We start from the raw sequence: 23,899 nt of genomic DNA on the forward strand, positions 1-23,899 counted from the left end.
CCGGTAGAACTAGATTTTCCAGATTGTTAAACGGCTAGTACAATATCTATTGCTCAACATCTCAAACAAAAACGTAGACAGTTTTTACAATTGACGAGAACTAATGTTCTAAATGACTCCTTGCCAAAAACGTGGCACGAAGCATATTGCTAACAACTTTTTCTCCTCTTCACATAGCCTTTTAAATGGGATAGATTTGTACTTTCTTAAATCCGAAAGAGTTTAGATTTAGACAATTTATATAGTCAGATCTAAAAATTGAACTATAGAGCAAACTTTCAAGCTTCATGCAAAAAAATGTTTTTTCATTAAGTGTATCAATAAAATTCAACTTTTCCTTTTGATTTACATCTTGTTTTTACCACCCTCCTTTTTAACTGCTTTAACGAAAACAGGTATCATACCACCAGTTTGAACAGCAAATGATCTATGACCCAAAACCATTAGTTGAGCTCTTATACTACCACTATGACTTGTAATTAATATAACATCTTCATTTTTGGAGGTATCACTGAAAACATTTTGTAATTCATTGTACATTCTAAATGCTTGTTCATCAATTGTTTCTCTATAATCATCTTGATATAATTCATCTTCTTCAGTTAAACTATCTTCTATCTTAAAACCTTTTGAAATAAATTTTTCATCAATTATTGATCTTGATGATCTTTTGTCACAAGTATGAACTCCCATTGTTTCTCTCCAATTTTCTTGAATTAATGGATTATTTGATTTTAAATCTACAATTTTATTCCAAGTATGATATAATGTATCAATTGCTCTACTTAATGGTGATACATAAAATTTCTTTGGTAATATTAATTCTTTATCATTTTTAGAATTGTTTTGTAGTTCTTTTGCAATTTTAATACTATTTTGTTTAGCTATTTCAATACTTTCAGGCGTTAGATTTGCGTCAGGTCCCCATATATATTCATCATCGCCATTTAATTTAGACCAATGATTATTCCATGCATCATCTCCATATTTAAGGTGAGCTAAATTATGAAAACCAGTATAATGACGAAATAAAAATAATATTTTGTAACATTCATTTGGTGAAGCATGATTATTTAATTTGTTTAGTTGTGCAATTATATCATCCCACTCTCCTATTTTACCAAAATGTTCATCTAGATAATTAAAATTGGATTCATCAGTATCTTTTTGAGATTGTTTGAAAATATTTGGTACAACACTATATTCCCAATATGATTTTGAATTATTCTGATAATTTTCAAGTTTTTTCAAATATCTCTTTCTAGAATTTGAATCAATTTGTGAATCTACTATATCCAAGGGATTAGGAGAAGACGCCATTTGTGGGAATTTAATAATCAAATGTCTTTTTGTTGACTCCACGTTGTTAAAATTCATTTCTTTGAAAGTAATGTGAAAAAAAATAATTATGATTGTATATAATAATTTTGCATAAATTTATAGTTGCAGCATTTACTATATAATTTTATATGATTTTTTACATTAGTATTTGTCTAAAGTTTTTAATAATCCGCTTGGTCATTATCATCTTTATCTCAATTCCTCGCAAAAAACTTAGCTAGATTGACTAATTCAAGAATTGATTTCTCAGTATTGTAATCCTTTAGTAGTTTTGTAAAAGACATCAAAAAAAAACTAATACAAAACAAACTAAAAAAAATAAAACAGTACCAACTTTGTTTAATTTCTTAAAATACAAACTAATGTCACTAATATGTTCCATATCAGGAGAAATCACTAAAAATCCGATAGTATCACCTAAATCAGGAGCATTATTTGAAAAGAAATATATTGAAAAATATGTACAAACAACCGGATCAGATCCAATAAATAATAAACCATTAACCATTGAAGAATTAATACCATTAAATTTAACACAGAATACATCTCAAGTTTCTTCAGTACCGCCATCAGTATCAATTACGTCAATTCCTAATTTGTTATCAACATTACAAAATGAATATGATTCGATGGTTTTGGAAATCTTCACATTGCGAAAAAACTTACAACTGTTAAAATTGGAACTAAGTTCAAGCTTGTATAAAGTTGACGCAGCTGTTAATGTTGCATCTCGAGCATTAAGAGAAAGAAATGAAGCAAGAGAAGCATTGGAAAAACTTATCTCCTCAATAGAAAAAAATAATGAAAGACTAGATAATGAAGAAGAGAAAGTAAAACAATCAGATGAGAAAGTAGAAAATGTCAAAGATTCTAATGGTAAAGATGAACCAAAACAAGTTGTCATTGAAGATATAGAATCAGCGAGAGAAAAATTATTTCAATTACACAAGTCACAGAAAGCTAAGTTTCCATACAATAAATCAAGTTCATTCCAATTGGAAAAAACTGATGATCACAAACAAATCTTTAAAGACAACAAAAAGCTCTCCATCACCTACAACTACTCAACAAAACAATTAATAGCATTCAACTCCAAAAAAGTTTTCACCCAAGATATTGAAACGAATGAACTAAAAGAATGGGATCCACAACTATCTAATATATCTCATGCCACGATCAACAACAATGGAATACTACTAGCAGCTACAAAATTGAAATTAAAGTTTTCAAATAACGATACAATCACTGTTAAAAGTCATATACAATCAGTCGTATGTCATCCTTCCTTAAATTTATTTGTATTGATTGACAAAAATCATATAAATTTAACAAATACCAAACAAATTTTAAAGACATACGACTATATCAATGTAAAGAAATCAGATATACATGTTGATGGAGAATTATTTGCAGCTTACGATGAAAAAGAAATCAAAATTATAAGTTTAGTCAATGGAGAAGAATTGACTCAATTTCAACCAACTTACAAAAATGTTATTGAACTAAAATTTGCATTAAATGGATACTGGTTTCTAATTTTATCAAATAATAATAACAAAAGTAGTTTACAAATAATCGATCTTAGAAAAAATGAAGAATTCAGTAAAATAGAAGTTGACGATATAATTGGTGATATTTCTATTGATTTAACATCGAACATTATAATTTTGAAACAAGATACTTCATATTTATACTCAATTTATGATAAAAAGCTTAAAAAATGGAGTGATCCTAAAGAATTACTCGAAATCGAAAATGATGAACAATTATACAATTACTCAACATATGATGACTTAATAAAAGATGGTTATTTAAAAGTAGTATCCTTCAATTTAAATGATTTAGCAATATATAAATTAATAGATAAAATATAGGCTTAATACTATTTAATATAAAAGTTCAACTAACTGTATTATTTTTTTGCAACAATTTCAATAAACCCGTGCGTAGAAATTCAATACGTCATTTCTTTCAAAAAAGTCTATTAATCAACCAACTACTTAGATGTCAATATCGCAAGATAAACTAAAGCAATTGGCTCAAGATTGGATTTCAATTGATCCAAATCCTACTACAAGTAAAGAAATCAAAGATCTACTTGATAATGAAGAATATGCAAAATTATCTTCAAAACTATATCCAAGAATCGCATTCGGAACTGCAGGATTAAGATCATCAATGGAGTCTGGTTTTGCTCATATGAATGATGTTACAGTATTACAAGCATCTCAAGGACTAGTTGAATTTTTAAAATCAAAATTTGATAATCCTTCAATTGTAGTTGGTTATGATCATAGATATCACTCACAAAGATACGGAGAATTATTAGCAAGTGTTGCATTATTAAAAGGATTTACTGTTTATTACTTGGGATCAGTAAAAAATTTATCCAAAGAATCAATTGAATTATCTCAATCAAAATATGAAAATGATAATAATGCTTCAAGAGATTATGTACATACACCACTTGTACCTTTTGCAATTGACACTTTAAAAGCATCTGGTGGAGTAATGATTACTGCTTCTCACAATCCTGCAAATGATAATGGATATAAAGTATATTACAATAATGGATGTCAAATTATTCCCCCTATAGACTCAGACATATCTGATTCAATTGAACATAACTTAAAACCTTGGAATGATCAAGTTTGGAATATTACAGGAAATTTTACAAAAGGCTTGGAAGATGGGAGATTGAAAGTAGTGAGAGATGAAATTATAGAGCAATATGTTTCTGGAGTCAAGGAAAAATTACTAAAACATAATGAGTTGAATTTTAAATTTGTTTATACTCCAATGCATGGAGTTGGTTTAGATACTTTTGCAAAATGTATGAAATTATTCAATAAATCCGATTATACAGTTGTACCAGAACAAGCACATCCAGATCCTGCTTTCCCAACTGTTAGTTTTCCAAATCCTGAAGAAAAAGGTGCTTTGGATTTAGCTATTAAATTAGCAAATGAAGACAAAATTTCTTTAGTTATTGCTAACGATCCAGACGCTGATAGATTTAGTTGTGCAGTAGTTGATAAAAATGGAAAATATAAACAATTAACAGGTAATGAGATTGGATTTTTATTTGCAATGTATATAATTGAAAATACTCCAAGATTGGACTTATCAAATACTTATTTATTGAATTCAACCGTGTCTTCACAAATTTTAAAATCAATGGCTAATAAAGATGGATTCCACTACTTAGATACTTTAACAGGTTTTAAATGGATTGGTAATAAAGCAATTGATTTAACAAATGAAGGATACAAAGTTCCATTTGCATTTGAAGAAGCTATTGGGTTTATGTTTGATTTAATACATGATAAAGATGGAGTTTCTGCAGCTATAGTGTTTTTACAATTATATCAACAATGGTTTAGTTCCGGTAAGGTAAATGTATTTGATAAATTAGAAGAAGGTTATAAAAAATATGGTTGGTTTAAAGATTTAAATGGATATTATAGATTAAATGATTTAAGTTTAACTAATAAAATTTTCAAAAACATAAGAGAATCATATTCACCAAAAGAATATCCAATTGCAATTGGAGATTTTAAAGTTATAACATGGAGAGATTTAACTGTTGGATATGATTCAACAACATCAAATACTAAACCAATATTACCAATAGATCCACATAATCAAATGATAACAGCAATATTAGAACCCATAGAAAAATCAAATAAAGATAAAGATCTTTCAGTTAGATTTACATGTAGAGGATCAGGTACAGAACCAAAAATTAAAATTTATGTTGAAGGTAAATCAACTATTAGTGAATCAGATGCTATAAATATAGCTGATAAATGTTGGGAAACATTGAAAAAGGAATGGTTCAAACCAAAAGAATATGGTTTACAAGAAATGAAACCATGACCAATCAAGTTTAACGAAGGTGATAAGGTGGATATAGAATTAATAGATTGAAACAGACTAAAAAATGGTAGCTTATAGATTAGATTGACTTACATTTGACTTTATTATTTTATTTATTCTTTTGTCTTTCTCTCTCTCTCTCTTTGTATAAGCCTTTGTTAAACTATTTTGATTATAATTATAATTATAATTATAATTATTATAATAAAAAATAAGAAATCAATCAAAAATTTGAAATATAATAACTCAAAAAAGAAATTATTTTATTTTTATTTTTTGTTAATAAAAAAAAAAAAATTAAGGGAACAACACATTTCAATTGAGAAAACAAACAATCATTATATACTAGAATCACTAGATTAATTAATTACTATAATCCATCCTTCACATTAGCATAACAATACACCAACTACACAATCATTCAATTATTCAAGATTAAGAAAAAATAAATGTCATTTAGAACTTTGACACCGGATTTATATGGTTCGAAAAAGAAAACTGATCTACCAATGTATGTAATAATACTTTTACATTTTGTCCCTTAATCAAAATCCCGAGATTTTTACGATATGATTGTTCAGGTATACTAACTAAAATATAGATTTAATAAACTATCACCAAAGAAACATTCAAGTAGGTTACTTTTAAAAAGAATACTTTACATAATAATTGCTTTGATTATATCATATACCATATATTCAAAATTCATAATAAGTCCGAATTTACCACTAAGTCAAAATTTAAACGTAAACAGTGAACAACAACAACAGCGACAACATCAACAACAATCACAAGAAGATGCAGAAATATATAGAGTAACAAAGGAAGGAGTAGAGATACAAGATGGAGAACAAATTCAACAGCAACAACAACAACAGGAACAACAGCAACAACAGGAACAACAGCAACAACAGGAACAACAACAACAACAACAACAAGTCATACTAAACCCTGATGAAATATCGAATGAAGATTTAAGAAAGAGTAATGTTGAGTATTATGATTTAAATGATTTTTCAGGTTCATCTGATGGAAATCAAAAAGGAGATAATGTACTATTTTTAATGCCTTTAAGAAATGCTGAACACGTTTTACCGATGGCATTCTATAATTTAATGAATTTAACTTATGACCATTCTTTAATTGATATTGCATTTTTAGTATCTGATTGTTCACCAGATGATACTACTTTAGAAACTGTATTTAGATATTCCGTTGCATTACAAAATAGTACTTTAGTTGATTTATTAAAACAAGAAGAAGACTCCAAAAATGGTCAACAAGTTAAAGGTTCAAATGATTTATATCAATCTTATATGGAACCTTCTTATATGGAAGGAGTTAAAAAGGCTTATAGTAATCCTGAAACTCATCATAAAAATTATAGAACTCCATTTAGATCTGTAACTATATATAAAAAAGATTTTGGTCAAGTCATTGGTCAAGGTTTTAGTGATAGACATGCTGTTAAAGTACAAGGTATAAGAAGAAAATTAATGGGTAGAGCAAGAAATTGGTTGACTTCTTCTGCTCTAAAAGCTGATCATTCCTGGGTTTATTGGAGAGATGCTGATATTGAGACTTGTCCTGGTAATGTTATAGAAGAATTAATGTCTCATGATTATGATGTAATGGTCCCCAATGTTTGGAGGCCATTACCAACTTTTTTAGGTAATGAACAACCTTATGATTTAAATTCATGGATCGAAAGTGATGCAGCATTAGATTTAGCAAAAACTTTAGACGAAGATGATGTTATAGTTGAAGGTTATGCTGAATATCCAACTTGGAGAGCTCATTTAGCTTATATAAGAGATGCAAGTGGCAATCCAAGAGAAATTGTTGATTTAGATGGTGTTGGAGGAGTATCAATATTAGCAAGAGCAAAAATTTTTAGACAAGGAGTTCATTTTCCTGCTTTTACATTCTTAAATCATGCGGAAACTGAAGCATTTGGTAAAATGGCAAAAGAAATGGGGTTTAGAGTAGGAGGATTACCTCATTATACAATCTGGCATATTTATGAACCAAGTGAAGATGATTTACAAAAGATATCAAAACTAGAAAGAAGTAGAAGAAGAAAAAAAGGTAATTGATAGGAAAAGTAATTAATTAATTAATTGATTGTTCATAAATTAATAGATTATGTCATTAATTTTATTTAATTCATTTTTTTAATTTTTAATAGAGAATTTTTATTTTGCAATATTACATAAACTTTAAATGTCTTGTAAGACGGTTACTTACAAATGCATTGTAGTATATGACTTTTACGTTTGTTGTGACTCTTGACTTAGTTCTTACATTAGTTAAGTTACAAAAATTTTCATCGACTTTCAATGCAAAATTTTTAACAATTTCAATAATACATAAAAGTACTCGTATAAAGAATACTCTACTCAAAAGAGCATAAAACTCATTCAAAAAATATGGTCTAACTTGGCTACAACGTTTCAATGACATTTGTTATGCATTTTAGCCCAACAATAAACCTTTGATTCAACCCCAGTCAGAGACATCCGTACCGCAAATTTCTGAAACTTAAAAAAATCAAGACTTTGGTAGCATATCAAGTTTGTGTAATTATAACTCATCTTCTTGTATTCTTCTATTTAAAATTAATATAATCTAGCATATTCAACCTCATAAGACAATACAAACAGACCCAAAATGTCAAATAAGCAAATAGAAACAGTCATACTAGATGCCGGACCTTTGATTACTCAACCTGCTACTACATTGCAACAATATGCTAATAACTTCTTCACAACTCCAGGAGTTTTCTCAGAATTAAAAGATGAGACCGTAAGACAACAATTAACTTTATGGGGATCATCATTAGAAATTAAACAACCAAAACAAGAATATATAGATAAAGTTATAAAATTTGCAAAATTAACTGGTGATTATAGTGTTTTATCAGCAAATGATTTACATATAATTGCATTAGCTTATGAATTTGAAATATTAAATGGTGGAATCTTAAGAAGTTTTCCTGGAGAAAAATTAGGAAATGAAGAAGAAAATGAAAATTCTGGTGTATCAACATCGAATAAAGATGATGATGGATTTTCAGTTGTTAAGAAGGGACGTAAAAGAGGTGGGAAAAGACAAAGAGAAAAAAGAGAAGCAGAATTAAGAAAATTGCAAGAAGAACAAGCAAATCAATCAAGTGAACCTACAAATGGTGAAAGTAAAGACCAAGAAGGAGAAGAAGAAGCTGATATAAGTCTGAAAAACCAAAATGTGGAAGAAACAAAACCAGAAGAGCCAGAAGAATCACAACCGAAAAAATCTCAGCCAGAAGAACCTCATCCAAAAGAATCACAACCAAAATCACAATCAAAAGAATCACAACCTGAAAATACATCAACTACAGAGCAACAAGAAGTTGATGAAGAATTTAATGAATCAGATGATGATGGAGACTGGATAACACCAGAAAATTTAAAAGAAGAAATTAGCAAGGATCAAAATGAAACAATTCAAGATACTCCAAATTCAGGTCCTACTATAAAAGTAGCATTAGCAACAGGAGATTTTGCATGTCAAAATGTAGCAATGCAATTGGGTATCAAATTATTGAACACAATGTCTGGAAAGCAAATAAAAAGAGTGAGGAATTATATGTACAGATGTCATGCATGTTTCAGATTAACACCGATAAACAAAGATGGTAAGCCAAAGCATTTCTGTCCGAAATGTGGTGGAGATACTTTAATAAGATGTGCAGTATCTGTTGATAATAAAACCGGCAAAATAATACCCCACTTAAAACAAAATTTCCAATGGATCAAAAGAGGTGAAAAGTATTCATTACCTTCACCATTAAGTAAAAATCAACAAAAATTACAAGGTAAAGGAGGTTATCAACATAACGTACAAAATAGACATAAATCTCAACAAAATCCTTTAATTTTAAGAGAAGATCAAAAAGAATATCAACAAGCTTTAAAAAATGATGAATGGGAAAGAAGACAAAATGAAAAATTACTACAAGATTGGATTGGAGGTGGTAGTGCTGATAATTATGTAAGTCCATTTGGTACTGTAAATACAATTAGACCTTCAGGTGTAAAAGTTGGTAAAGGTCGTTATGTTAATTCATCAAAGGGTAAAAAATAAGTATAATCAATAAATAGATGGTGATAGATTTGATAAATTGTAGTTGTCTGTTCTGCCTTGTTCATAAAATTGTTTGAGGTGGTTGGTAGCTCTCTGATCACCACAATATTGTAAAACAATTATAATCTATCATACATAATCTAATCAATAAAAATAATAATAACATTAGTATAATTGTTAATCAGCCCAAATTGAATGGCAGCCAATTCTACTGCTGCAAATGCTGCTGCTCTAGCGGCATTTAATGCTGGAAAGAAAAAAGACGATTCCAAATCAAATCAAGAAATAAACAAACAACAAACTAAACAAATTAAATTACGAACTCCTTCATATCATAACTCACCAAGGATTAGTACACCAAGTTCAATTGCACATAAAAAGTATGGGAATTATGCCTCAGATATGTCTTCACCTTCATCAGTACTATCTCCGCAAGTCTCAGATTATCTAATAAGAAACTCAAACTCATCATCAGATATAGATCAACAACAACATCAACAATTACAACCAGATTATTTTGCATTATCCCCTCATAATTATTCAAGAAGCGACCTACTAAAACAAAACAGACATCTGCCACATACACCTAAAGACATGATCAATAATGTCAAAAATTCGATCGATTCAAAAGCAATAATATATGATGCAAACTCAAAAAGATTATCAATGGATTATTCACCACAAGAAATGTTGAAAAACTTGAAAAACTCTTTAAATAATAAATCAAAAGCTCAAGTTCAAAAACCTAAAATACAAGAAAATAAAGGTCAAGATTTTGTAAATGATATGAGAGAAAAAATTGATAATACTATGAAATCAGCTTCAAATAACTTAAACAACTTAACTTTATCACCTGGATTAGAATTTGAAAATCCAGTTGGTATTAGCAAGTTTGACGAAGGTTTGAATAGTTCGTACTCATCATTTGAATCACAATTAGAAAACCGAAGTGGAAACTATAACAATGATAGAAACATCAATCACAGTACTCATGATATTAATAGAATAACTAATTCAGATAGTCAAATACCCAAAAGTCATGGCATTGATATTAATATAACTGATCACGATGATGATATGAATCCAACAACAACAACTAGAATAGCACCTAGTGGACAGGAAGATATTATTGTACCAGTAAAATTAAGTGACATTGATAGATCATCAGTATCTTCAAAAGTAGCAAGAAGGAAACCTCCACCATTATCTAATACCGAATACCCAAGTGATTCAGATGTAGAATATTCAAGCACTGGCGAGAATGATGAATTTAGAACAAAAATGATGCTTAATGCAAAATCAGCGGATACTTTTTCAAGTGGAGAATTTTTACCGTCATCAACCGATGATATAATATCCTTAACTGATAATGAAGAACCAACTTTACAAGAAGAGCAAGTACAATTGAAAGGGGATTCGAAATTTCCACAGTTTCCTGAAGTTAAAAAGCATCATCATCACCATCATATACATAACGAAAAACATTTGTTCAGAAAAAAAAGAGGTCCTGAATTCCCAAATTTTCCAGATCTAGATCAAGATAATAGTGATGAAGAAATTAATCTTTCTCAATTATCAAACCAACCTAATCAAAAATTAAATCATTCGCAAACTTATCAATCACCAGTTCAATTTAAAAAGACAATGAGAAAAACAAATAAAAGAAAAGAAAAAAAATCAAAATTTGATGAATATAAACCATGGAAGAATCATAATGAATTAAACTATTTAACAGATTCCGAAAGAAAAAGATATGAGGGAGTCTGGGTAAGTAATAAAGGTTTATACATGAATTCGGTAGTTACAAAATTGAATGGAGTCAATTATAAAATAACAGATTCAAATAAAGTAATGACTGAACATCATGAAGATTCAATGAAAGCTGCGTTGATTTCAACAAATTTAAATCATGAAAATGAAGAAGTAATTAAAAATAATAATAACACAAGAAGTAAAAGTTCAGAAAATTTTGAAGATCTTACTATAAATAATCCTAAAAAAATCATTTCAACAAAACAACAAGAATCAAAAAATAAATTACATAATTTAGATGATGTTGAAATAAATCAATTAATATTAGGTTGTGTTGTTAAAAGAATTTGGAATAGATCAAGATTACCAAATGATATATTACAACAAATTTGGAATTTAGTTGATTTTAGAAGAGATGGTTCATTAAATAAAAATGAATTTATTGTTGGTATGTGGTTAGTTGATCAATGTCTTTATGGTAAAAAATTACCAAAAAAATTAGAACCAATAGTATGGGAAAGTTTAGGTGGAATTGGAGTTAATGTAAATTTAAAAAAAATGAAATAAAGTTGTATATATGTAACAATTGGAAATATTCTTTAATACATAATAATAATTTGAAGTGATTTTAAAATGTAAATAAAAACAAAATTGAATATGCGGCTAAATTTGAAGAGAATTTTTAATTTTTTTATATTTAATTATTTTTTCTTCAATTATAATATTACTACAATAATTTTATGATCACATATCATGCTAAAAATTTTAGATCTTCCAATTGTAATGGATAAAATCTTTGACTAAAATACAAAAAGATTGACAAGATAGTTCAATTTAGAAATGAAGTTTAACGTATTTTTAAGTTTAAACTTCCAGAATTAAAGTTTTTTAAGATTCTCTAAGAATTTTGAAATAATGAAAAGATTTTAATTGTTTTAAAGCTGTCAAGTTAATTAAAAAGTAAACCTTGTAAAGCTTTTATTTCATCTTTCTTTTTATTAATTGTCAATAAAATAATCCTAGTATTTAATATTCTACTACATCATTTAGTACTTTGATCTCATATTTGATAAATTAAAGAAGATGAATTGTCAGATCCAAAATTAATGTATGTAATTTCGTAAATTGATTACAGTTTAATTTCTTTTTCAGTTTGTGACACTTTTTTATTTTTTTTTATTTTTTTATTTTTTATTTTTTATTTTTATATTTTTTTTTTTTTACTTTTTTTTTTTTACAACCAAAATTCAAATACAAACCAAAAAAAAGGGTTTCATAACTACTTATTTTTATTATTTACAATAGTATTATAACATTATTGACAAGATGAATTTAATGGATATGCTATCGGTAGATCCACCATCTACTATATATGGTAAAATAAATGAACCTTATGAAGATACTTTATTATCAACATCAACAACAAATAATACTTCAATAAATGGAAAATCTTCAATTAATTCTTATTCTTATTCAAATATTAATAATGACAATTACTCAAATGAAATTATTAATAATTTTAGTGAAACACCAGAACAACAAGTACAATTTAATTCAGAATATATTAATGCATCAGGAGTATATTATATACCAACGAAATTAACAAGAATACAATTATCATTGATTGAAATACTACTACATTTATTTAGTGAAACATTAATAGATCAATTTAAATTGAAAAAGAAAAAAACAAGTATAGATAGTTTATTAGAAGTTTCAAATTTACAAACAACTTTAGAACCATCTTCATTAGATCATTCAAATAATTCAAATGATTTAAATTTAAATTATGAATTAATATCAATTTGTTTTAATAAATTAAATTTAATAAATAATCACCCTTCTTTATTGGTAGATCATTTTATACCAAAAAAATTATTATTATCAGAAACAAATGAAATGAAAATTTCAATGTCTGGAAAATTTGAATTATTTAATAGAATTATTGATTCATTAATTGAATTAAATTTAACCAAATATTACTCAATATTAGTTGTAAGTAAGAATAATAAAGAATTAGAATTAATTGAAGGAATGATTCTAGGTAAAAATATCTCATATAAAAATTCAAGTACATTGAAATTATATAATGAAGATAATAAAACTAATCAAAATGGAATTTTTATAAATTTAATTCAAACTCAACAATTATATAATAATTATATGAATTTATCATCAAATACAAATTATAAATTTATTTTTTCATTTGATTCAAAATTGGATTATACAAATCCAAGTATTGAAATGTTAAGATCAAATAAAAATTGTCCGATTTATATACCAATTCCAATTTATTCAATAGAACATTTAATTTTACAAATTCCTGAACCAAAATTAAATGGTTATAATGACTCAATTTCAAATAATCCATCATTCGAATGGAAATTAAAAATTTTAAATACATTAATTGTAAATTCATTTAATTTGGATAATAATAAAAATCTGGATTTTTATTTAGAAAATTATGAAGCAAATATGAGATATTTTATAAACAATTGTGTTGATTATCCATTAAAATTGGAGAATTTGTTCCAAAAATATAATGATAATTTAATAATTAATTACTCAGATGAAAAATTATTAAAAAAATTAAATCAATCGTATAATAAATTTATTTCTGGTAAATTAGAAAATTCAATACCATTAAATTTGGAAAATTTTAATCGTCAGTTTATCGAATTATGTAATTTGAAATTAAATTCATTAAATAATAAAATTAATGATATTAACACTAATCAATTACCAATGAAAAGAAAATTAGAAACTTCAAAACAATTACATTTTGATGATGATGAAAAATTAATTTGTGAAAGTTATTATAAACTAAAAAAATTAAATAATGAAGCAACTACAATTGATAAAAAATTAAATAGATATGAATTGGATTTAAATAAACAAAATGATAATAATTTAGAATTAGAAAATCAATTAAAAGAAATAAATGAAATTAAAGATTCAATTAATGATGAAATAATAAATAAACAAATAGAACAAATTACTAATTTAAAAAATGAAATAAATGAATTATTAGAAGAATATAATAAATTAATAAAAGAAACAGAAGAAATAAGAATAAATTATCAAAAATCATCAACAGAAGCAGTTACAAAACAATCAAAATTAAATAAAAAATTAAAAATATTAGAAAATTTAAATTCAAAATTAAATTCAAAAGGTTTACAATTTTTACCTAAACTTATACAAATTAATTCAATAAAACAATATGAAAATTTATTAAATCAATTAAAAAATCAAAATAAATTTTTAAATCAAGTACGATCATGATGTATTCAATAAATGTAATTAATTAATGTTCATTGTATGTATAAATTAATGTATAAACGTAAATTCTTCCATTCAAGTTTATCAAAGTAGTAAAGTACGAATCTCTTTGTGATACAATATGTGATAAAGTCAAAGAGTTGATCTAATGATTTTTTCATTTAATTATTGTTAAAATTGAATTAACAAACCTAATACAAATTATTTTGACCCACAATAGGTAAGAAAAAAGAATTACTTTGTACTATTTAATTAACATAATAACATTAGAAGCAATTAGAATTATTATCACTCTAAAGTGTTACCTTCAAAGAAAAGAATATGTTAGATCACAAATTAAAACAATATTACTGGTAAGAATCGGTTTATATATCAGAGCATTAATAAATATGAATATGAATATGATATAGTATAGAAATATAAATTATTAGATTTTGTAACTTTGAACCCCGCCTAGTTATTAATAAAATAATCGTAATCAATTGCTGTACGATATTTATTTTTTTTCTTTCATTAGCCCTGTAAATAATAATACTGATTAAATAATATTTGATCGTATAGTAAAGAATCAAATCTCATCGTTAAATGATACATTTTCTACTAAAGTAAAACTTATAATGTTGTTAACATATCAGCGATGCCGCATCACTAGTTTTATCAACTACTACGTTCAACTATTAATTTAACCTGTAGATAATAATTTGATTTAGTTTTAAATGAATAAGTATATAATAATTGAATTCATGATAAAGTAAAATTAACAATTAATATATATGTTTTTTCTTGAGTTATTTAATCATTAAAAAGTTCTTACCTTTATTAATTAATTAGAAATCGTTATCAATAATTAAAGTTGATATTATTATCTAATAGATTTAAATTTTCAACACTTCTCTCTTACTCACTCATTCACTCTTTAATTTTTTCATTTTTCATTTTCATTTTTAAACAAAAAAAAAAAAAAATTTGTTGATTCAATTTTATTAACACTTGATTTTTTTATTTTTACAACACACTCCAAAAATTCTAAAAGAATTAAAAGATACATTAATCAACTACTTATATTATCAACAACTATTTCATTTCAATTCATCGTATTGTTATTTTTTCATTAATTACGAAAGTATTATATATATTTTTAATAAAGTGCCAATTTTTATCTTTATTTTTCAAATTTAATGATTAATTTTTGAAAGTTTTAATATTAAATATTATCAACAACAACAATATTAAATAACTTATAATTCATTCAATTCAATATTATTATAATCAACGTTATTTTCTACTAGTACCAGATTCATTTATTAAATAGATTCAAATTATTCATCACTATTACAATTTTACTATTTTACTATTACATAAATATAATTTAATTATTGAAAAGTAAATTATTTTTTTTTCCTTTTGCCTTAAAAATAATAAAAAAAGAAATTTAATTAAACAATTCAAAAATCTTCCATTTCATAAAAGATAATTATTATTATACTCAATTAATATTTGATAATAATCAATTAATCAATCAAAGTGATATCAGAAGAAATTAATCAATCAATCATTGAAATAACTAATTAAATACTACTGAAGTCATATATTACTATAATAGCAATTAAAAACATTTAACCAACCAAATCATTCAACAATCACTCAATCAACATTAAGAGGACTGAGAATTTAAATCAGTTTTTATAAATCCAACTTTTCCAATTTACATGTCTAATAGAGTAGCATCAAGTACAAATCCTGCAGCATTGGCGGCTGCTCAAGCATCTCATAATCCAATAATATCATCAAAAAACGCAATGATTAATCAACATCATCATAATACAGTAAATGGTTCAACAAATCCAAATATAGTGAATTCATCATCAACATCAACTACAAATAATAATTCAAATTCATCAGTTGTTGGATTACATTATAAAATTGGTAAAAAAATAGGAGAAGGATCATTTGGTGTAATATTTGAAGGTACAAATATAATAAATGGAGTACCAGTTGCAATTAAATTTGAACCAAGAAAAACTGAAGCACCACAATTAAGAGATGAATATAGAACTTATAAACATTTACAAGGGTGTCCTGGTATACCAAATGCTTATTATTTTGGTCAAGAAGGTTTACATAATATTTTGGTTATAGATTTATTAGGTCCATCATTAGAAGATTTATTTGATTGGTGTGGTCGTAGATTTAGTGTTAAAACTGTTGTACAAGTTGCAGTTGAAATGTTAAGTTTAGTTGAAGAAGTTCATCGTCATGATTTAATTTATAGAGATATTAAACCTGATAATTTTTTAATTGGTCGTCAAGGTTTAAGTGATGAAAATAATGTTCATTTAATTGATTTTGGTATGGCAAAACAATATAGAGATCCAAGAACAAAACAACATATACCTTATAGAGAAAAAAAATCTTTAAGCGGTACAGCAAGATATATGTCAATAAATACTCATTTAGGTAGAGAACAATCAAGAAGAGATGATTTAGAAGCTTTAGGTCATGTATTTTTTTATTTTTTAAGAGGTCAATTACCATGGCAAGGTTTAAAAGCTCCAACAAATAAACAAAAATATGAAAAAATTGGTGATAAAAAAAGAACAACACCAGCTGTAACATTATGTGATGGTTTACCAAATCAATTTGCTGAATATTTAGATTCTGTTAGATCTTTACCATTTGATGCTGAACCACCTTATGAAGAATATAGAATGTTATTAATATCAGTATTGGATGATTTAGGACAATCATGTGATGGAGATTATGATTGGATGCATTTGAATGGAGGTAAAGGATGGGATTCACAAATTAATAAAAAACCAAATTTACATGGGTATGGTCATCCAAATCCTCCAAATGATCGTGAAAGAAGACATAGAGATCAAAGAAGAAGTAGACAAAATCAACAAGCTCAACAACAGCAACAACAGCAACAAGCTCAACAACAACAAAATCAATTACAACAAAATCAAAATCAACAATCACAATCACCACAAAACCCACAATTATCACAAAATCAATATCAAAATTCAAATCCACAACAACTGCAATCACAACAACAATTATCAGCTGCTCAATTACATCAACAAAAATTACAACATTTAGTTAATAGACCATTACCACCAATCAAACAAGAAGGATCACATTCTCAAATACCAAATCAACAAGGAGGTGATTTATTAAATAATACAGGAGATCAAAATGGAGGTAATAAATATGAAGGTTATAATATGAATCAATATCCACAACAACAGCAACAACAACAAGATCAATTAGAAAGTGATGAAAATAAAGGTTTTTTTTCAAAATTATGTTGTCATTAGAAATTTTTACATTATATAGTATAATTAATTAATAATAATACAGTCTTAATAATTTAATAATCCATCAATGAAGGACATACTTGTCAATTGGAATTAGAATGATTCACTTCTACAATCAATTACCCAGTAAAGCAATTTATTTAAGAAAAATCAATAGGTACTTTGTATCAAACAAATACCTCACAAACTTAAACTAAAAACAATCATCAAAAGCTAGCCACTACTGAAAATTTAATCATTTTTGAAACATTTTTGCCATTTCTTCTTTACTGATCATCATTTCTTCATAAGTCTTTTTAACATAAGCTTCAACATCTTTTAATTCATTTGTAATTAAATCTTTATCAAATTGATCACTTTTCAAAACTTTTCCATTAATTAAATCCATTTTTTCTTTAATTAATTCACATCTATAATTAATCCATTGAAAATAAAATTCATTATATCTCGAACCAAAATTAATTTCAGGTTTAACAGTTTTTAAAATTGAAGTATCTTTTAAATTTGGATTTTTAGCTCTAAAACTTGTAACCATTGTCATTCTTTCTGATAAACCTAATGGAGTTGGTGCAATATGTTCAATTAATCTACCTTGTAATACTGATGCTGAACCTAATTGAGGTGATGGAATAATAGCAACTTGATTTTCACCACATGATGTCCCCATTCTTAATGAAGTTTCACCACCAATCATTTTTGAAGTATCACTTAACATTAAAACACAAACAAAAGGATAAGAATCATAATGCCAACCAACAACTGCAGGAATATCATCACCACTGTTTTTTCTTTTTGGTTCATCAATCATTAATCTTTCATGTTTAATTAATTCTTCATTTGCTGCATCATCAGATTTTATTGATATATTAACATGACCAATTTCATAATTCATTATAATTTCTAACTCAACTCCTGCCATTTTAGATATTAATTCCATTGTTTTTGGATGAGTCCAAGCATCATATATAAATGGACAATTAATTTTACCATTTAAAGATTTAACATAACCTCTTAAACAACAATCTAAACCTGAAGTTGAATTAAAACTATATCTTGCATTTTCCATAAATACTTCTTTAGTTAATAATTCTTTTTTCATTATATTTATAGCTTCTTCAGTAAATAATGGAAATGGATCACTAACTCCAATTGGTGAAATTTGTTCTTTTGGATTTTCTAAACCTAATTCTTTCATTGTAATTCTTCTTGTATTATTATATTTAGTTAATGATAATTCATTTGAATAATATTGTAAATGTAAATCTGGCTTAAATTTTGGAATTTCTGTACTTGTTGCAGGTAACAAAGATTCTAAATTTTGTAAAGTTGGTTCTAAATTGGATTCATAGGTTGATAATGGAATTTTTTTGTGAATGTTACCATCTAAAATTTGTTGATGAACTGAAGCTGTAGCCATACTGTATTGAGATTTTGAAGGTGAGGATAATTATAATGATAAGAGTGTATATGTAGATCTATTTGTTGAAAAGAATAACTTTATGTTATGTAGATTTGATCGGATTTCTTGAAGTATCAAAGGGGGCATAAATCTGTATATTTATACTTTTCATAAATAATTTAGTTGCGAAAAGATACAGTTTTGTTGCAAACTTACACAAAACCAGTGGTTTTAGAATCAATAGATAAGACATAATTTATTATGAAGAAATATAAAATTTTAATACACAAATATAATCTAGATTTGATAGATAAGACTATAAAATTAACAATTATTTCTATAATTCTATTATTGTTTTCTCGAAGTAGCGTAGGTTATTGATAGCACCATGTACATTTTCAATCGATTGTTTAATTGATTTTGTTCCTATTTTTGGTCGTAAATTCCATTAACACAATGTGTCATAGGGCATGAATTTAAAATTGTTATGGTAAATTTGATCAAAATTGGAAATTTATAGTTCAAGCATGGTAGACTTGACCATTGCTGAATATTTTATATAAATAAGATATAATTTCCTTAATTGTTTTTACAGTAACTCCCTATTTTTATATGTAATGAAGATAGTTTTTTATATGGAATTACTTGATCATTGCGATGTAATGTAAATTTACTTTATTTAATGTGCTATTTTTGGTCAATTGATCCATGTAAAAGCTCATTGTTACATAACCCTATTTTCGCTGACAACAAGCTCTAGTGGTATTTCTTCTACAACGCAACTAAATTTATCCTTCTCTCCTCAATTTTACGCCAGTATAATGGCATAAAAATCAAATTTGAAAGGGTTGTCAATATTTGTTTTTCAAGTTTCAAGTAACTCGGATTATTAAACATTTTAGCGGCTTAAAAATTTTAACAAGGCCCGCTCAACGTAAAGAGATTATTCCTCCTTTAATTCAAAGGATACTAATACGTATAACCTGTAAAAAGATTGATCTGAGAAGCTTGATAACTTTTCATAGAGTAAATTTTCATCCTTAGTCTTATTTTTGAAAGATCGTAGTAAAATTAGAGTATTTGAGCATATCACTTCATATATTTTATAATTCAGTTTCCCCAACTTTTGAAAAAAAAATAAAACATGAGATCAAATAATAAACTTCGATATAATGTTAATAACTTTCAATTGTTTTTCCACCATTCATTCCACCATTCACCAATTTAAATGACAGCTGAAGAAACTCATAAAGATGCAATTGCAGCCAACAAATCTTTATTTAATGATGAATTTGCTGCTAAATATGAAAAAAGGGAATCACATATTTCATTAAGTTATTTATTTGCAAAATATTTATTAGAATTTGATCCAACAAAACCTAGAAAAACAGATGAAGAATCTTCAAAACTTATTGGTGATCCATATAAATGTTGTAATGGTTTAACTAAAGAAAATACCTTACCTAATCCATCAACTTATTCAAAGGATTTCTCACAAGGATTATTTAAACCTGGTATGAAATTATTAGATTTTGCTTGTGGTACAGGAATGGTTACTGAATTATTTGTTCCGTATTTAAAAGAATCTGGAAAAAAATCTGAAATTGTTGGAATTGATATTGGTCCTGCATTTTTAAGTTATTTCAATAAAAGAGCTCAAAATTTCAGTGATGATGAAGTTTCAATAAAATCTTATGAATATGATATATTAGATTCAAATTTAAAAACAGAGTTAAAAGAAAAATTTGAAAATCAATTTGATGTTATAATTTGTACAATATCTTATCATCATATTCATAATTATGAAAAAGTAACTGAAAAATTATCAACTTTTTTAAAACAAAATGGTTGGTTATTTATAGTTGATTTTTATAATGAAGATGTTGAAAAAATAGAATTTTCCAAAACAGATATTAAAATGAGTGATGCAGTACAACATATGGGAGGTTTAAAAAAATCAAGTTTAAATAAAGTTTTAAATAATTTATCAGGTTTAAAAAATGTTTCAAGTGCAAGAGAATTTAGAACAACTTTATGGCAACCAGCAAATTTTATTGAGAATCATTGTGATGATGAACAAGTTAATAAATTAAAAGAAGGTAAATTGGAATCAAAAGATATTGATGGTGAAATGAATTATTTGATTGAAGTTAGTTTAATTTATGCAGTTGGTCAAAAACCATAAATTTTAAAAGTAAAAGATTAAAGTTATAAATTATGTAAAAAAAATTTTTAGAAATAGAAATTTGTAAATTAAATATGAATGTATATGAATTAATGATGACAAACTTTCAAAAGATCTGTAAAAATACTTATCTTAACTAATAAGTTTATGATATGATTTCATTATATCATATAAATATCGTGTGAATTATAATTAACTGTTACATTATAAAATATATTTGTGATAATCTATTAAAATATATTATTACGTAATTTATTAATAATGTAATATATAAAACTAAAATAAAGATAGAATAATAAATGATTAACTACTTCTTAAATATTTTACATTTTTCAAGAATTTTTTTACAACTATTTATACCTAATACATTTTATATTATAGATACTTACATATTCAACTCATTACTACTATTATTCCATTTAATATTATCAGGAGTGATCATACATTACATTCAGAAAGGTCGGTTTATAATTTAGTTTCTTTAAGATCTTGATAATAGAAAAAAATAGATTTTGATACCCAACATTCCAAATTTTGCTTCCACACACCCCTATTTTTTAATACTAATTATAGAATAGAATTCATCCAAGACTTATCTTTACAAAATCATTTTACAACAAATTTCTAATAATCAAATGGCATCAAGACAGTCACAAAGACGATTAACTAAAGAATATAAATCTATACAATTAACACCACCTCCTTATATTACAGCAAAACCAAGTGATGAAAATATTTTGGAATGGCATTATATAATAACTGGTCCAACAAATACTCCATTTGAAAATGGTCAATATCATGGTATATTAAGATTTCCACAAGAATATCCTTTTAAACCTCCTTCAATAACAATGATAACACCAAATGGTAGATTTGCATGTAATACAAGATTATGTTTATCAATGTCTGATTATCATCCTGATACTTGGAATCCTGCTTGGAGTGTTGCAACAATTTTAACAGGATTATTAAGTTTTATGACAGGTAATGAATCAACAACAGGATCAATAAATACTTCAGAAAATGTTAAAAAAAAATTAGCAAAATCAAGTAAAAATTGGAATATAAAAGAAAATCCAAGATTTATAAAACAGTTTCCAAATATTGTAAAACAAAATAAATTAGATTTAGAAGAAATTAAACGAAAAGAATTAGAAGAAGAAGAAAAAGCTAAAAGACTAGAGCTTTTAAATAATAGTAATAATAATACTATGAAAACAAATAATAGTAATATGATTGGTTTTAGTATAGGAGAAAGTGGTGAAAAAATGATTGATTTTTCACAATTAGATAAATTAGATCCAGAAGATAGAGCAAGAATATTAATTGAACATGAATTACAACAACAACAATTATTACAAAATAAAAGTAATCAAAATTTTATAAAAAATCTTTTACCAGGTGGTGGATTAACTGCTATAGCAGGAGTAATTGTTGCAGCTTTTGTTGCAGCATATTTTAGTATAATAAAGAATAAATAAAAAGATTTAATAATAATAAAGTATAGATGAATGATTAATTAATGAAAATAAGATGTTATATGTTCAAAAAATTTAGAATATAAAATTGTAGTAAAATGAAATAATTATAATGTGACCTTAAATTTGTTATTAAGCTACCATATTAAACTTAATAATTATAAAAAACTCTAACGGTTTTGTATGTTTCAATAGAAAACAGTATAAACGGCTATAAATTTTTAGGTGAATTTATACCATTTTTTTTATGAAAGCACTTACCTTTTGTAATTTGAATTTTACTCCTAAGATTAAGTTTTGTTGTATAGTAATACAATTTAGATATAGATGAAACTTAAAAAATTTAAAAAATTTAAGGGAGTGTAAATTTGGTCTAGTTTAAATTTTTAATTTTTTTTAGTATTATCAAAAAAGGAAATAAGATAATAAAAAAAATAGAATATAAATGAAACTACTTAATTATTCTATAAAACTTTAGTTTTTGCCACTATCAACTGATTTATACAACTACATATTATTATTAGTCATAAGTTATTATCAAGCTTTTACAATCGAGACTCTATTGGATTTGAAAACCAAAATCTCAAAATAATTATTTAATATAAATAAGAATCAACATAATATAATTACAATTTCATAATACAAAAATGATTGGTAGATTAGCACATATAGGTGTTGATTTAGTTTTGATATCAGGAGTTTTAGCAGGTATAAAAAGATCAACTGGTGTAACACCAAATTTAGATTTAATTGAAAATAAAGATATAAGATATTATAGTTCAAAATATTTAAATTTTGGAGAATCATTTTTAGATTCAACTGGTGCTTTCTTAGGTTCAAGTCAATTTTTTACTAGAAAATAGAGGATAAGAAGGTTCCAAGATTATGGTAGAAAGAAGTAGATTTACCGACGAATCAATTTTTTTTTCGCAATTTTCTCCTGGTAATGTATGTTTAATTCTTAGTGTATATATATTTTTCAAGTAAAATAATTATAATAATTATCCAAATTTATAATTACAACCTAAGAAGTAGAGTAATTTTACATTTAGCGAAAAGTCTCATTAACAAACCGATCAAATTAAATTAAATTATCAAAATAAACACAACTAAATAACATTAACATATAAAAAATTTT

General features: G+C 25.7%; 12 protein-coding genes across 12 annotated transcripts; 10 read left to right on the top strand and 2 right to left on the bottom strand. All coding sequences in view use genetic code 12, as the record gives it.

The window, feature by feature from the left end:
* Nucleotides 1–345: 345 nt before the first annotated feature.
* On the bottom strand, nt 346–1,320 carry KGF54_003761 (putative phosphomutase; the record flags this gene model as incomplete). The annotated part of the gene is made up of 1 exon (XM_051764385.1): nt 346–1,320. One exon carries the CDS (start codon nt 1,318–1,320, stop codon nt 346–348), a length of 975 nt encoding a protein of 324 aa, XP_051619821.1.
* Nucleotides 1,321–1,703: 383 nt separating this feature from the next.
* On the top strand, nt 1,704–3,215 carry KGF54_003762 (E3 ubiquitin-protein ligase; the record flags this gene model as incomplete). Its single annotated transcript, XM_051764386.1, has 1 exon — nt 1,704–3,215. The coding sequence occupies one exon, from the start codon at nt 1,704–1,706 to the stop codon at nt 3,213–3,215; it is 1,512 nt and encodes a 503-aa protein (XP_051619822.1).
* Nucleotides 3,216–3,345: 130 nt separating this feature from the next.
* On the top strand, nt 3,346–5,220 carry KGF54_003763 (phosphoribomutase; the record flags this gene model as incomplete). The annotated part of the gene is made up of 1 exon (XM_051764387.1): nt 3,346–5,220. The coding sequence occupies one exon, from the start codon at nt 3,346–3,348 to the stop codon at nt 5,218–5,220; it is 1,875 nt and encodes a 624-aa protein (XP_051619823.1).
* Nucleotides 5,221–5,669: 449 nt separating this feature from the next.
* Nucleotides 5,670–7,316, top strand: VAN1 (Van1p; the record flags this gene model as incomplete). The annotated part of the gene is made up of 2 exons (XM_051764388.1): nt 5,670–5,731; nt 5,822–7,316. The coding sequence occupies 2 exons, from the start codon at nt 5,670–5,672 to the stop codon at nt 7,314–7,316; spliced, it is 1,557 nt and encodes a 518-aa protein (XP_051619824.1).
* A 574-nt stretch (nt 7,317–7,890) lies between these two features.
* Nucleotides 7,891–9,345, top strand: HBR3 (rRNA-binding endoribonuclease; the record flags this gene model as incomplete). The annotated part of the gene is made up of 1 exon (XM_051764389.1): nt 7,891–9,345. One exon carries the CDS (start codon nt 7,891–7,893, stop codon nt 9,343–9,345), a length of 1,455 nt encoding a protein of 484 aa, XP_051619825.1.
* Nucleotides 9,346–9,540: 195 nt separating this feature from the next.
* IRS4 (Irs4p) lies at nt 9,541–11,664 on the top strand (the record flags this gene model as incomplete). The annotated part of the gene is made up of 1 exon (XM_051764390.1): nt 9,541–11,664. One exon carries the CDS (start codon nt 9,541–9,543, stop codon nt 11,662–11,664), a length of 2,124 nt encoding a protein of 707 aa, XP_051619826.1.
* A 759-nt stretch (nt 11,665–12,423) lies between these two features.
* Nucleotides 12,424–14,382, top strand: KGF54_003767 (uncharacterized protein; the record flags this gene model as incomplete). Its single annotated transcript, XM_051764391.1, has 1 exon — nt 12,424–14,382. One exon carries the CDS (start codon nt 12,424–12,426, stop codon nt 14,380–14,382), a length of 1,959 nt encoding a protein of 652 aa, XP_051619827.1.
* Nucleotides 14,383–16,088: 1,706 nt separating this feature from the next.
* Nucleotides 16,089–17,699, top strand: YCK2 (serine/threonine protein kinase; the record flags this gene model as incomplete). Its single annotated transcript, XM_051764392.1, has 1 exon — nt 16,089–17,699. The coding sequence occupies one exon, from the start codon at nt 16,089–16,091 to the stop codon at nt 17,697–17,699; it is 1,611 nt and encodes a 536-aa protein (XP_051619828.1).
* Nucleotides 17,700–17,934: 235 nt separating this feature from the next.
* On the bottom strand, nt 17,935–19,116 carry KGF54_003769 (uncharacterized protein; the record flags this gene model as incomplete). The annotated part of the gene is made up of 1 exon (XM_051764393.1): nt 17,935–19,116. The coding sequence occupies one exon, from the start codon at nt 19,114–19,116 to the stop codon at nt 17,935–17,937; it is 1,182 nt and encodes a 393-aa protein (XP_051619829.1).
* Nucleotides 19,117–20,326: 1,210 nt separating this feature from the next.
* KGF54_003770 (class I SAM-dependent methyltransferase) lies at nt 20,327–21,283 on the top strand (the record flags this gene model as incomplete). The annotated part of the gene is made up of 1 exon (XM_051764395.1): nt 20,327–21,283. One exon carries the CDS (start codon nt 20,327–20,329, stop codon nt 21,281–21,283), a length of 957 nt encoding a protein of 318 aa, XP_051619830.1.
* A 635-nt stretch (nt 21,284–21,918) lies between these two features.
* On the top strand, nt 21,919–22,764 carry KGF54_003771 (E2 ubiquitin-conjugating protein; the record flags this gene model as incomplete). Its single annotated transcript, XM_051764396.1, has 1 exon — nt 21,919–22,764. One exon carries the CDS (start codon nt 21,919–21,921, stop codon nt 22,762–22,764), a length of 846 nt encoding a protein of 281 aa, XP_051619831.1.
* A 644-nt stretch (nt 22,765–23,408) lies between these two features.
* On the top strand, nt 23,409–23,624 carry KGF54_003772 (uncharacterized protein; the record flags this gene model as incomplete). The annotated part of the gene is made up of 1 exon (XM_051764397.1): nt 23,409–23,624. The coding sequence occupies one exon, from the start codon at nt 23,409–23,411 to the stop codon at nt 23,622–23,624; it is 216 nt and encodes a 71-aa protein (XP_051619832.1).
* Between the last annotated feature and the right edge of the window lie 275 nt (nt 23,625–23,899).

This window comes from Candida jiufengensis, assembly GCF_024610255.1.
Source record: "Candida jiufengensis strain CBS 10846 chromosome Unknown scaffold2, whole genome shotgun sequence".
NCBI classification, from domain to species: domain Eukaryota; kingdom Fungi; phylum Ascomycota; class Pichiomycetes; order Serinales; family Debaryomycetaceae; genus Lodderomyces; species Lodderomyces jiufengensis.